The sequence below is a fragment of the Simochromis diagramma genome, unplaced genomic scaffold (assembly GCF_900408965.1).
Source record: "Simochromis diagramma unplaced genomic scaffold, fSimDia1.1 OVJJ01000304.1, whole genome shotgun sequence".
NCBI classification, from domain to species: Eukaryota; Metazoa; Chordata; class Actinopteri; order Cichliformes; family Cichlidae; genus Simochromis; species Simochromis diagramma.
In genome coordinates, this window is record NW_024387030.1 from 15,445,054 (window position 1) to 15,459,349 (window position 14,296).

A 14,296-nucleotide genomic window follows, 5' to 3' on the forward strand; every position below is an offset into this window, starting at 1 on the left:
CTTACATAAGAAGTGTGCTGTACATTTTGGTTTAACCTCGCCTAATGTCCCAAGTGTACTACAGGAAAGTAAACAGTCCCTTTATGAGTAAACAGTGATTGTGAAAGGAAAACAAAATTAGACTTGGCTCCATCATCTTGAAGGTCACATAGACCTGCAAATTTTAAAGGTATTTTTTCTTGTAGTTTCAAATAAAATACACATAAAAATTCAATTTCATTGCAGTCACGCGCCGTATTATAAAGTGTTACGCTTTTTCTTAACATAAATTGCTGTTCTTTGTATTGCATAGTTATTTTTCAACATGTGCACAACCCAGATGTGTATTTCACCGTGTAGCAACAACACTTACTGCTTACCTTGTGGTTGCGTCCATGCTTGTACAGCAGCGATATGATGGATTTAATGTGTCCTTTCTGGATGATATTGAGCGCCTCGGGGCTCTCGATTAAAATGCAGTGCAGAACTTCCAGAATCCCTGCACAGCCGCAAAATTCATCAATTACTTAACACTCGCAAAAGACGCACCAAAGGACACTCATCAAAGATGCATTCTGTCTGCACAGAGCAACAGAAAACCCTGCTGGTACACTCCTTACTGCACATTTAAAAAGTAAAAGCCGCTATTCCCATGATTTCAGCCAACAGTGTCACCTTTCAAAAAAAGACTCCTGTACCTGTTAAAGAATTTTAATAGTTTTGCGATGTTGCACAAAAGCTGTCTCACAGTGCTGTTTCACTGCAGGCTCATGTGTATGTGTCAGAATGCTAATGAGTGTACCTGAAGAAGACTCCAGTCTCTCCAGCTTGCTCACCAGCCAGTCCAGGTTGTTGGAGAACTGTGTGCAGTTGTTGCGGTTTCCTCGGATTAACGCAGCTGCAGGACACGAGGAAAGTGTGCACGAGTCAGCGCATTGCTTAATGTGACGACTTACACAACAGAAAAACAATGTCACGCAAAGGTGAACACTTTGAATTCATGCCCAAAGCCGGTTAAGGAAGACATTGTGCTTTGACACTCTTAAACATATTAGTTTTAGAAGATGCCTTAGAGAGAAGGTGGGACCAGACATAAACATATGAGGACAAACACACCCACATGTACGTCCTAGCATGAAAAAACAGGGTCATCCGATGCAGGGAGACAAAGAAGAAAGGAGGGAGGCATCCCAAATCCACTTAGCGCTGCGCTCAACCAGGTGTGTGAAGAAGGGGGAAGGGGAACAGAGAGAGAAAGAGATGTGACTAGAACACTAATATGAGTCAGCAGGTGAAGTCAGTGTAAATAAGAGCGTGAAGGACATCCTTGGAGGGCAGAGAGGGCTTCAGTGTGGCGAGATGAAAGATAAACTCTACATACGGGCTATCTCAGCTTAAGAATGAAACTCATTTCAAACATGACAGGAAGAAAATCGTGCCTGCTCACAATTTTCTGCTCGTAAATGGATCTTTTTATGTGAAAGCTGCTGAAATAACAGTCGAGACAAACATTGTACTCATCAGATGGAAGATGGCAGGATATACAGACAAAAAAAAAGCTTTTTCCTGCCAGGTCATTTTACTGAGATACGTCCTATATATGACGGAGCATATGGATGCAGTGCAAGAGGTTATAGTGAATTTGAAAAGGAGGGGTGATGACACTGGGCAGTAGGAACACAGAGAGCAAAACAAAACAGAGAACTGAGAGGACAGAGATGAAAATTGACATTAGGCAGCTAGAAAGAAATGAGGTCAGTGGGAAATACCCAAACGCTGTGTGTGTGTGTGTGTGTGTGTGTGTGTGTGTCTGTGTGTGTCTGAGATGACTGATGTTGTTGGGTTGATGCCCTGGCATTGGGCCGCATGCCACCGAGCCATTTCTGCAACAATGTGTTTGTCTGTTTTGTTTTGTTTTTGGAGTATTAGAAAAGTGTATTTATGGTTCGTGTGTCTTCAATTCAGTTTTATTTATACAGCATCAATTCACAGCAACAGTCACAGAAAGGTGCTTTATACTGTGATGCAAAGAGCCTAAAATTATGTGGAGAAAACCGCTGTGATCAACCATCTGGAGACAGTGGGAAGGAAGAACGCACTTTTAAAGAGGAAGAAACCTCTGGCAGAATCAGGCTCAGTTAGGGCCATCTGCCGCATCCTGTGTGTCAGTGTGCAAATGTGAATCTGAACTTTCAATTTTAAGATTAATTGCAGTTGGCAGCGAGTCTGTGTGTACGTCTGTGTGTCTGTCTGTGTGTGTATTTGTGTGTGTGCAGTTACGACCAGCATCTCACCCAGCAGCTCATACAGCAGGTTGAGAATATCTTTCCAGGCCGCTCCAGCCTCCGAGCCCGCGCACTCCCCAAAATGTGCGGCGCTGTTATAGACGTTCAGTCGGTCAATACAGTTGGACACCAGAGTCAGCATGCCCTAAAAAAGAGGCAGTGACACATGTCACATGACCCACCACATGTCACTGGTATAAGAGCTTCCTCTGATGAAATCCGCCCCCAGTTTTCAGTTAGTGCAATGCAGCTTCATGATGGTCTTGTACTGGTTTATTCTACAGACTTGAAATACCTGAGATCTGATATGCTAAATGGAAAGTGTTCCAGTTATTGTGACAAGCTGACCTTCGGGATTAGAATTAAGATAGAAATGTGCTCCTTTAGTCCCCCATAGAAAGGTAAATAAGATTAAAAAATCCTTAAAATATATGTAATTTGCAAAAATCAATACCGTATGTGTCGATAATCTTCAGATATATTGCAATCAAGTCTCTTATTTTATGGTCTCTCGACGACATTTTGACACAGTTATGCTGTTGTATCCCGTAAGATTTAACCTGCTTTTCAGTGGGTGACATCATAGGGTCCCTCAGCGAGGCAGTTGACATTTTATAATTGATGAAAGCAATTTAGAGCCTGGAAGCTTAGCAGAAAGCTCAGTGCGCTCATGCCAGCCTCAGGAAAACTGCTGACACCGTCATATAAAGTGCGTCCAAATACAGGATGCCATTGAAACAAACCACACAGAATCAATTGGTTTCGCTTTTTCACCTCCTTCTGCAAGTTTGCCACTACTGCTAGCTTAATCACACGTGCACTCATTCACTAAAAGTGTCCCAATTGCAACCACGTTGAGATTCTTTTGCTCTGCCTGACTGCCTCGCGAGCTCTTTTTACTAAACCTTCCTTGGTGGATGAACTCACTTCCTGCTTGAAGAGGTTCTGTCTGTTTTTGAGCGAGCGCAGCTTGATCTGCCTTTCTTCGTGCTCCAGCTCGGCATCGGGGAGCTGGAAATAAGTGATGAGGTCATTAAGGGTTTGGAGCACCTCCTCCACGGGCAGAGCGACCAGTGCCCTGTTCTTAACACCCAGACAATCCAGGTCTCTGGGGGAAGTAGACAGAAAGAAAAAAACTCAATCACACATTTAACACTACATTGCCATTTCTCAAATTCTCTCATTCATTCGAGGAAACAAACCATTGCTAAAGATACGACGACTGGGAAGCTGAACAGACTTGAGGAGAGGCAGTGATGACTAACACGATCTTTAACCCAACGGTTCATTCATGCTGAAATGCTGATTTCCGCTGGCCTGCTAAAAATAGCTCTAGTCCTATGCATGGGAGCGGTGTGTGTGTGGTGGTGGTGATGGTGGGGGCTGACAGATTCCTGCCCCTAAGTCTGACCCAGGAGACAGCAAGCCCTCTGATAACAAATACAGGCAATGGAAGCATCCACGTATGTGCTTCATAGCTCACCACACATAGCAGTGATGCCACTGCATTTCTATTTGGAAACATGTGGCTGGTCCACTGAGTGAACTGTATGGGGCACTGGCACCCCACTCAGACAAAACCCACAGGCCCCTCTGTACTTTAGTTACATCACGAGTTATATCACACCTGTGAGTCTGTGGGCTTCAAAAATAGCCTTCAGATATAATTTGCCGATGTTGGAATGTCTTTATCATCAGGCGTAATTACGCTAAACCATCATCAACGTGGGTGCTTATGAAACTTGTCCCACTGACAGGACATTTTGCAGATTACCCTAATAAAGTGGCGAAAGACAAATGTGGGCTGCAATTTGGTTTAATTGGCTAATTTGTGCAATCACATCCCTGTGTGCTGAAGTGAGCAACGGCAACGTTTTGTCAACGTGTAGCGTACCTGATGAATCGCTTAAAGAGAAGCGTGGTGTTGCGGATGATGCGCGCGGCGCGGGACTCCTCGTGCTGACAGCGCTGGAGGGTCAATCCGTCATCCATGTGACCTTCAGAATGCAGGCATGCCTTGAGAGGACGCCACAGGGCGAGAAAAGGGCGAGAAACATTGCCATGAGACGATATAAAGAAATGAGTAAAGAAATGAAGGAGGAGAACGCACCGAGCCACAGTGTCTGTCTGACACTACAGGCCACCTGGCTGTGTTTACATGCCGCACGCACACCCCCTCTGCAACAGTAGCCAGGAGACGAGGTCTATATTTAGCAGAGGCAGAGATATGAGATGCAAACTAACAGAGGATCATCTTAACTCAATCAACTCATTACTCTCGAAATAATTATCCACTCGAAGGAGTGTGATTTATTTATTAATGCTCCTTGTTTTCTCCATGTGCCTTGCATCTAAAGACAGAGCAGTGTGCGCTCGCGTATGTCGCCACTCACTCTTCTCTTGAGGGGACCCAGACGAGCAGATTTGACATCGGGCGCCTGGTACGAGAGCCAGAGACCCGCGGCCACGTGCATGATGAAGCAGATCGAGTCCCCGTATTTAATCTCAGCCACTCCCATTCCCTCGATGTCGCGCTTGGGGCTCTGCTCCAGCTTCTCCTGCACAGAAAGGAAGGAAAAGAGACCCAGATTTGCTCTTAATCAAACCATGACCAAATATTAGCTGCATCTACAACTTAAAGCTCTCCGCCCATCACAAGCAAGAAGGCTGTATTTGTTTTGCTTTTAGGATTAGATGTAAATAATGTAAATCAAGTCAGCTGCTTAACATATTCTGCAAGACATGCTTCAGATCCACATTGGAAGGGGGTCAGTAATTGGTTCAGCATCACTATTCATTTCAAGAAACTCTATAGAACAGAGTAGTTAAACGGTCGCTTCAGTTAGAGTCGGCAAGTTCAGCTAAATTAACCTCAATGGTGTAGTTTTCGCTCGTCCAATAATTCTTGCAATTTTCATTGTCCTTGAAAAAGCTGTGATTTTCCAGCCCAAGGATATTTGGCAGTTCATTCGTAAAAGGTTAATAGGTGATCCTTCATAAAGCCTTCTTGCTGGTGTTTAAATGGGAAAGGGTGTGGCTGATCCTGTACGATGCAGATCATTTCTGTGTGCATGTGTCCTTACCTTAGAGGCTCTGAAGCAGAAGGCCGTTGCAACGGTGTCAGACCTCTCCCGATCCTGAAGCACCAGCCCCCTGTCCTCCGTTAGAGCCAGGTAGTGACCGGTGGTCAGGTGCCGTAGCCGGAAGGCCTGACCCCAGCGGATGTGGCTCCCGCTCCAGCTGTCAACGCCACAACCGCACATTAATATTAAGCATACACAAAAATGTTCAGTTCACAAACCCAGGGAGATTTGCTAATTAGCTGATCTAAAAAACTGCTGCCAGCTGTTAATTATCTAGTAGATATGAATTGAATCAGTTGGAAACGGATGAAAACATTTTTGTAATTATGCACCTTTTTTTTCCTTTTTAGGAAACAGGAAAGTCTAAACAAAACAGCATCAAAAACATGGCAGAAATCAAAGGGGAACGGCAGCAAAGACAGAGGGAAAGAGAAAGAGGGGATAAGGCAGAGGCCAAAGTGCAGCAGTGAGGAAAGGAGAACAGATAAAATGGAAACAATGAACAAAAGACAGAAAAGAAAGGTGGAAAGGACAGCGATGAACTAAACAAAAACAAAGGAGAGAGTTACAGGAAGAAAGGCAACAGATAAAAGATCACATGAAACACAAAACCACCTGATTCGGAGTGGCTCCAGCCTCCACAAGGACCTCGCCTTGGCACCAGCTTTACCCGTCTCATAGTTGACTATCCTGAGGAAGAGTCAGAAGCATGAGTGTGTGTGTGTGCGTGGGCAGATGCTTTAACTGTCTAGCTGCCACGGACACTCTCAAGGTCATTCATCCCGGCCCTCTCTCCTCTCATTTGTCACACTGATATTCACAGACAAGATGTTTGACTTTGGCACATAAGCACGCTGTTTTTACTCTGCCGACTGCGGCGTCACATCCTTCAAACACAGACGAGTCCCGATAACTCGCAGCTACGCCGTCTCTCAGTGATATGGGTGACTAGGTCCCAAGATAAAAGAAATCGCTCATCGCCCCCTTGGTGACAGTTTGGAGTGCGTTTGATCTGCCCCAGAAAAATGTGAGACCTCTAAAAAGCACGCTCCATCTGTGAAATATCAAGGAGTAAAAGCCAAAGCTAGAAATTAGAATTAAATCTAATCCCGCCCCCATATTTGCCACGCTCCGGTCTAAAAATAGAAACTGTGTGCACATCGTGTGTATCACAGAGGAAGACGCACACATCTTTTGGCACCTGGCTGAATGTGTACGGGCCCGTGTAGTGCCCGCTGTTTTGACCCACTTCGGGCCCAGTGTGCCATTATTCAGCGCTCTGCCTTATGTGAGTTGGCACCAAGCAGCTATACTGTAGGTAAAAATAACACCGCAGCCATTTTGGCTCCCGTGGGGAGGGGGGCGGGGGTTACACTGGTCACAGAGCGTGGTGGAAACAGGGCTGGCAGCTCCATTAGCTTCTCATGTGCTGTGTAACTACTTTAGCTTTGCCCCTGCGATGCTGTGTTAGGCACCTCTGCTGCTCTTCACTCTGGTCTGATCCCGGGATTGTAACAACCTCGTCGTGTCCGTGGAACAGCCGCATCACGTGACCACCTAACAGGTAGCCTATTGGAGAAGGACAAAGAAAAGATTTGGCATCTCAGAGATGAAATCAGGAAAAATAGACAATCCATATCACAGAGGTTTAAGTGTTTAACTGCCATATTTAAGTGTTTTACCCATTTTTAAATACAGTTAGAAACATTAAACTCGTTGCAAATTTAGCCACTGTCACCTGGATTTGACTGAATATGCAGAAAATTCAAATTATATGAGCTGCAAAATTCATCACAACACTGTCTTCAAGTATATTTGTCTCTCTTTTTTACCTGAAGGTATATCAAATGATTATGTAAAGTCTCTACCTTCTTCTATGTTGCTACCAGAGCAGATGGGATGGACGTTCCACAGAGTCTGCATGAAGGAAGCATCCACCTGGATGTTGCCACTTGAGATGGATAAATGCTGCAGGACAGAGCACATCCAGCTTTCACTTTTGTGTACAGCTACAGAAATATGCAAGTGACAGCACTGTGATCTTATGAGCAATCGGCAATGTATCTACATCTTTACGAGCCACATGTTTGATTTGGCAAAACCTTCACATCAGATGCCCTACCTGACGTGACCTCCCCCATTTATGTGAGCTTGGGATCGACACTAGGAGTGCACTGGCTTGTGACCCTGCAGCTGGGTTTGTAATGCATGATTGTATTGATTCAACTTGAAAAGGATGATGAGTTGTCAGTTGGAGCTTGAAAGTCTATTACCACTGATGCAGAAGAAGACTCCAATTTATCGATGAGCGCTCAGGGATACACAAACAGGTTATAATGTAGAGAATATGTGTGTGTGTGTGGTTTCCACAGTGTTTGTGCATCCAAAAAACAAATTTTGTGGCAGCTGTGTCCTGATCATCCTCCTTCCCCAGAGTCTCCTGCAGCCCCCTCGGTGCTTGTGTGTCTCCACATACCACAGTGTGTGTGACAGCTGGGACAGACTACCAGATTGGCATTGCTGACTGTAAGGCGATAGTGGTCATCTGTCCGTGCTCCCAACTGCCGTGGGGCTGTAAGCACCGCCTGGCTGCTGTCACAAACTTCACGGATCATGGAGAACATGTTTCCCAGGGTTAGCGTCCGAGTCCGTGTGCTCAGTGGGCAAAGTTAGTCTAAAAGTGAAAGTTACCCGCTGCTGAAAAAGTTAGAATCATAGCTGCAGAGGAGAGGAATGTTTGGGCGTGACCAGAATGATTACGTGGGAGCTTGATTTGAAAAGGCACTGGAAGCAAAGAAATCATAATCCCCCCCAGAGATCAGACGTGATGCAGTGCAGATCAAATTTTGCTTAATGTAATTGTATGCATTTCTGCAGTCATCCGGAGGGGGAAAAAAGTTGTTGCTTTTAATGTTAAGCCTCCAGCTGGAGAGAGGTCACGGAGAGAGCTGCAGCATGTGGTAACAGGATTGCTATAATCTGAAATTTTGCCACATCAGGGGAGTAGAATTGATGCGCTCCTACCAAGACCTCTGTGTTATGATCACTCAAATGCACGCACACACACACACATACACACCGGCAAACACTAGACTTACAAGGTATCGCTCTGAGGACACGCTGACGAGGATGAGGTCATCGCCGATGCGTACTTTCTCTCCCTCTGATCTCTGCTTGGAGGCTGGATGGATTGTCCACCAGCAAGCCTCACCTGCAACAGTAAGCGCAGGCATACACAAACACATGTTTCTTCTATATTTTTAATCAAACACCACTGCCCAAATACCCCCTGTAATTACTAATATTGTCACAGTGGGCTGAAGATGAGGACACACGGGTCACCGCAGCAAGATTTTCAAGTGAAACTGAGGCGACTGCTCATCTAGCGTACCACATGATGCAATTAACAAGTGCAAACAGAAGTGGGTCCAGGTATCAGCCTGCCACACATGAGGGTGTTAAATATTCTGCACAGATGAAATCATAGCTGACAACAAGAAGCACAAAGTAAGTGTACACTGCTTCACTGCGGGAGGGGGGGTATCAACTGAGATTCTGAAAAGACATACAGTGAAATTCACTCGCGAACAAACGAAGAGCGGGAAGAAAGATAAAGAGGGGACTTTCAGACAGCGAAGAGGAGGTTAGATAGATTTAAAGAAGCAGACGGAGGCGGAACAAAGACGGAGAGCGACAGGCGTAGCGACAATGACAAAGGGAATGGAGGAAGATAAAAGGAAACTGCACCGGAGCTTTTATTTACCTGTTGAATCCTCCTGCAGGCCGACATCAAAGGAAAGCTTATCTGTCTGTGACCTTGATGTCTTCAAACAGGCCAGGTACTGTGGTCAACACACACATCAAACCACAAAAGACAGAGCTGTCACACGCTTCCTGTGTTGACAAGGGTCATTTTTGGTATACCGTATAAATCAACCGTTAGAATCTGTCGTGATTTGTTTAGCGGGGATTGTTTGAGATCTCTCACCATAGAGCTGAAGGAATGCCGCAGGAGGATGGCGTGTCCGTACAGCAGAGTCTTGTGTCCGCCACTCTGCGCTGCCTATAGAGACGATTCACAAACACATGTACACAAGCGCATAGTTACATGTCAGCTCAGTGTTCTGTCAGAACAACCCCAGTGGTCTCCCTCCAGCCGCTTCAATCGAACCTCTGACACTGAATGTTGACCTCATCGACGACTAGGGTGACCTCAAGCTGGGGGCACGCATCTCCTGGGGAGGGTTTGCCACCCAGTCTCTCCAATGAACACATGCAATCTGCTCCTGTATCCGTGAGTGAGCAGGATACGGGCTCATCTTTCCAGCACTCCAGCTACAGGAATGTGGGAGGATGCACACTGTAAACTACTGTCAGTCTCTGGATGCAATGTCAGTATTAGCAGACAATGACTCCATCGCCTTGGGGATTGGGTTAAGATGCAGGAGGGGGAACAATTAATATATCTATTGGGAGAAATGCAAAAGGGGGTGGTTTTTTTCTCTTTGGCAATCAACTCCCATGTTACTCACCTTCCTTATGAGCCTCTAGGAAGCATTAAGGTAAGAAAGAGTGTTATTATTCAGAAAAGAGCTACTGTTCTCCTGAGCCTGTCTGCTTTAGGTGGTACAAATTTAGGGCCACACACAGCTGTTACTTTTTTAAAGGAATGAAGAAAAAGAAGCTGACAATCTTTTTTTGTGTGTGTTTTACAGTGAAGCCACTGGAAAACAAATATTTTCTACAAGCCAAGCAGGATACTAACTATACAGTATGTATCCAGCAAAGCTGAGTTTATTCTATGCAATTTTACAAAATTGTAGTTACGTAATATCCAAGCGCTATGTGTTTTATAAAATCATAGTGTGGTTCTACATCTTCTTTTGCCGCGTTTCTATTTCTCTCTCTATCCCCCTCAGTTGGCTACTGGGACAATAGCGGGCCTGTGATTTGATGCAGTTGTGTTCTGCAGACTGCAGTACTGGCTTTCAGGCTTCTTCTGTGCTGCTGGTAACTGCTCTAAGCTGGCTGAGGGGCTGAGTCTAATGCAGTGAGGCACGCAGCACTGCAATCACCACAGCGGATAAACCCCAAACTCACTTTCCTGTCCCGATGACGGGCTGTGCATGATCAGCAAGAAAAGTTATTTTCTAAATGTAGAGACACATTGCAGCAAAAACGTAATATAACTTAAGCATGTGAAAAGAGCAAAGCTGTTATAACCCCTGGATAAATGAACCATATGGGAGAAAACTTTTGAATGATGCTGTCTCCAACTATAGACCACAAACCGCCGTATCCAGTGCCAGAAATAATTATTATTTGATCCACTGCTGAAACTGCAATTTTGTTCACTTACGTAGAAATGAAAAGTCTCAGATTTTCATGATAGAGAGCAACTACAGAAAAAATACTCAAAAGTTATAAATCAGTTTGCACGTCATTTAGTATTTGATCTCTTACAATCCAGCCTGCCTCCAACAGACTAGGTGTATGTCCATGTGGCACACAGATTACAATCAATTAATCAATCAGTTACAGATATTCTGTTACCTTCACACCAAGCTTGGGCAGCTGTTGGTTTGGTTATTCAGAAATAGAAGAAATATAAAATAACTATCAATCGCCCTGAGTCTGGAACTCCATGCAAGATCTTGCCTCATGGGATGAGGATAATCATGAAAAAGGCGGTGCATTAGCCCTACACGGGAGGAGCTTGTTAGTGATCTGAAGGCAATTGGGACCATTGGTAACACACTATAATGGATTGAAATCTGGCAGCACCTGCAACATCCCCCACTCAAGAAGGAAGCGAGCAAACTTACAAATTCAGCTGGGGATCAAATAATTATTTCCCCACTGCATTCATTTCAGAGGGTGACATTTCTACAGGTGTGTGAGCCTGCAGCAGGTATTCCCCAGTGACCAGTCTTACCACTCGCCCATTCTGACCAGCAACCCTCCAATATGGGCTGGGATACTTTATATTAGTAAAGACAAATTTGCACTTAGTAATTATTAGTGGATACTGAGCTAAATGCGGCCTGGCATTTACACTAGTTGCTGTGTGTTGTCTTTGCAGGTACCTTGTTGTGCCCTTTGTGTCTCTGCGCCTTCCGGCTAAAACCGCTTGAACTGCCTGAACTCAACAACCATTTGCTCCAGCCACTGTCTATTGATGAGCCCATCTGTTCAAAGACATATTGATTTCAGAGCCTCAGCCGAGACATATTCAACCTCCATTTCCCCTTTAATGGCGCTTCCTCCAGTGACATTTCAGCGCAGGCAAGAATGATGAATAGGTAGACAATATCGAAAACAGATAAACGTGAGAGGAGAGAACGCACTCGAGTGACACGGTTCAAATTGCCAATCCAAGAAGTCTAAAAAGTCTCTGGAGTATTTGCTACACGGGTACGTAAAGTGAGACGGGTTACAATATAAATGTTTGCGATAAGTAAATCCAATAGGTGTATGTACACGAGAATTCATCTCAAAAATAAGGTCAATTTGATCTTTGAATTTAGTGTTTATAGGTTTTTTTTATTGATTAAAGGAGGAAAAGAGGTCAAAATACTTCTCTGCTCTCAGCCAGCTGGAGGCATCTTTAGAGTCTCAGTCTGACTGACAGTCTGCTCAGACTCGAGCAGGCAACGTTTATTTATTTATTCCTTTTTTAACTGATTGTAAAGTAGGAACCAAAATCAGCAGCTTAACTGACCTAAGTAACATTTCCTGTCATTTCCTGTCATTCCTGTTTTATCAGGTTTGAACATTTGTTTTAGATGCTTATTTAATGCATCGTAATGTAACATCATATCAGCAGCATATCACCGTGGGCAGCACGGTGGCACGGTGGTTAGCACTGTTGCCTCACAGCAAGAAGGTCCTGAGTTCAGTTTCTATGTGGAGTCTGCACGTTCTCCCGTGTTTGCGTGGGTACTCCGGCTTCCTCCCACAGTCCAAAGACATGCACTTAGTGGGGGTGGGTTAATTGGCCATAGGTCTCTGTCTATGTGTATGTGTTAGCCCTGCGACAGACCGGCGACCTGGCCAGGGTGTTACCCCGTCTCTCGTCCTAAGACAGCTAGGATAGGCTCCAGCCCCGCCGAAACCCCGAAAAACGATAAGCGAATGGATGAGTGATATCTCGAGCTCCAGTTCACACCTTGTCTATTATTTGTAGTAGAAGTAGTGTTTCTGTTTGTGCTCCTGCTTTGGTTCTTTTGTGTTTCTTTGTCGTGGCATCCTGGCTATCTCCACTTGTATGTTAGTTGAATTTCACCTGTTTCAGTTTCCTAATCAGCCCTTAGTGTATAAATAGTCCTGTGTTGCTCTTTGTGGTATTGTATGTTGTCCTTTTCATTTTCTGTGTTTTCCCATGTTGCTATTTCCTGTGTCTTTTTGGAGTTCACTTCCTGTTTTCCTCTGTTTGGTCTGAATTTGTGTGAACTGAACTGAAGTATTTCAATGTTACAGCTGAGCAGATAAAAAGCAGGTGCAAAGTGACGCCTGCAGAGCCCCTTTCTCATTGAGTGCAGAGGAGGAGCAGAGGCCAGTAGTACGAAGCAGGATTTGGGTTTTCCGTATTACAAAGGCAGTTCACTTCTTAGCAGACTGCATCACCATGGCAACTTATACTGCAGATCTAACCTGATAGTAGGATATCCTTGAGATTAGCGATCAGCATGTGTGAAATCACCACCTACTGACCAATCAGTTCTCCGGAAAATGGTGTCACTACTATTCCAGCATTACCTGCGAGATATTCCTGGAAGGGTGAAGATGGTAAGAGCATCTCTTTGTTTAATCGAGTCTGAAGTCATTGTCTCTCCCTGATGAGCATCAGTAAGACATTTAGATTCGTTTTCTGTGTTGTAGTTGACCTTATACCAAATGTTTCCAAAGCACTTCACTCAACAATCTTACACACACACACACACACACACACACACACACACACACACACACACACACACACACACACACACACACACACTGCTGCTTTGTCTGCAGTAGCTGTGTTGCTTGCTGCCTGCTCTGCCAGTAGATCTGTCCATGTGTGTGATTGGCAAGATGCTGCCAACGCAACCCCATTCATGCGAACGCACTCACAGCTCGACTGGGAAACCCTGGGTTGACTTATTGACTTGATTACCACCTTCCTGTGTCTGCTTAGCCTGACTGCCAGTGTCGGTGCAAGTGAAGCCAGATAACAGAAAAATATTCAGAGTATGTTGAACTTGATTCACAGCACAGAGCCCAGGACAAGATGTGTGTTTATGTTTGCCAGCTAGATACAAATGAGACTTGAGCAGCTAAATTTGGTTGTTTAAAATCTATGGCTCAAACTGTCATCTGGCTGATAGTGAGTCAGTGTGGCTGACAAAACGAATTTGATTGGCTATGTGGAAACAAGTTTGCCTTCTACAGAGATGAGGGACGAACAGAAGGCCAAACAAATTAGCGATAAGGAGACGATGTTTTGATGCCAGACTGAAATGTAAATCGGTGCATAATTCCTTTCCCAAAAGGAGAAGAGAGAGAGGCAAGCTAACTCCAGTGTTATTTTAAGCCTTTTAAAGGTGCTGATGCAAGAAGGATGGTCAGCCATGTTCATTTGAGCTTTGATCTAGCGTTTAATATTTTGGAGCTCCCTTTTTCTCCGCCGCGGCTCGCAATTTCCTGCTAACACCGCCCATAGCAGCAGTGGAACCAATGGTCTTGACTCGTGTCATTCTGCTGCACAGACAAGATCCACTCCTGACATCTCCATTTATCTCTGAAGTAAAGCCATTAAATATGTGCCTTAACAACTAAAGATTTATGGAAATTCTCACATCCTTAACCACATGGTATTAAAGGATGAACGGACCAAATCATGCAGAGAGCTTATGAGACTAAATCAATCGTGATCGCTTTCAGTCTCCTTCCAGAAATGTTCGTATC

General features: G+C 44.7%; 1 protein-coding gene across 13 annotated transcripts in view; it reads right to left on the reverse strand.

The window, feature by feature from the left end:
- Positions 1 to 14,296, reverse strand: part of LOC120739856 (ryanodine receptor 3-like) — a 104,973-nt gene that overhangs the window by 63,241 nt on the left and 27,436 nt on the right. For 8 of the 13 annotated variants that reach the window (XM_040041796.1, XM_040041791.1, XM_040041801.1 and 5 more), the window contains exons 4-17: positions 9,880 to 9,894; positions 9,336 to 9,410; positions 9,111 to 9,189; positions 8,446 to 8,558; positions 7,216 to 7,315; positions 6,823 to 6,916; positions 5,963 to 6,037; positions 5,348 to 5,504; positions 4,658 to 4,822; positions 4,159 to 4,280; positions 3,192 to 3,372; positions 2,274 to 2,409; positions 782 to 877; positions 360 to 478 (exon numbers count right to left, since the gene is read on the reverse strand). In XM_040041796.1, the coding sequence (XP_039897730.1) occupies positions 360 to 478; positions 782 to 877; positions 2,274 to 2,409; positions 3,192 to 3,372; positions 4,159 to 4,280; positions 4,658 to 4,822; positions 5,348 to 5,504; positions 5,963 to 6,037; positions 6,823 to 6,916; positions 7,216 to 7,315; positions 8,446 to 8,558; positions 9,111 to 9,189; positions 9,336 to 9,410; positions 9,880 to 9,894 (1,527 nt within the window). The remainder of the gene's footprint in view (positions 1 to 359; positions 479 to 781; positions 878 to 2,273; positions 2,410 to 3,191; positions 3,373 to 4,158; positions 4,281 to 4,657; positions 4,823 to 5,347; positions 5,505 to 5,962; positions 6,038 to 6,822; positions 6,917 to 7,215; positions 7,316 to 8,445; positions 8,559 to 9,110; positions 9,190 to 9,335; positions 9,411 to 9,879; positions 9,895 to 14,296) is intronic. The other 5 variants (XM_040041799.1, XM_040041797.1, XM_040041794.1 and 2 more) reach the window with 1 other exon arrangement.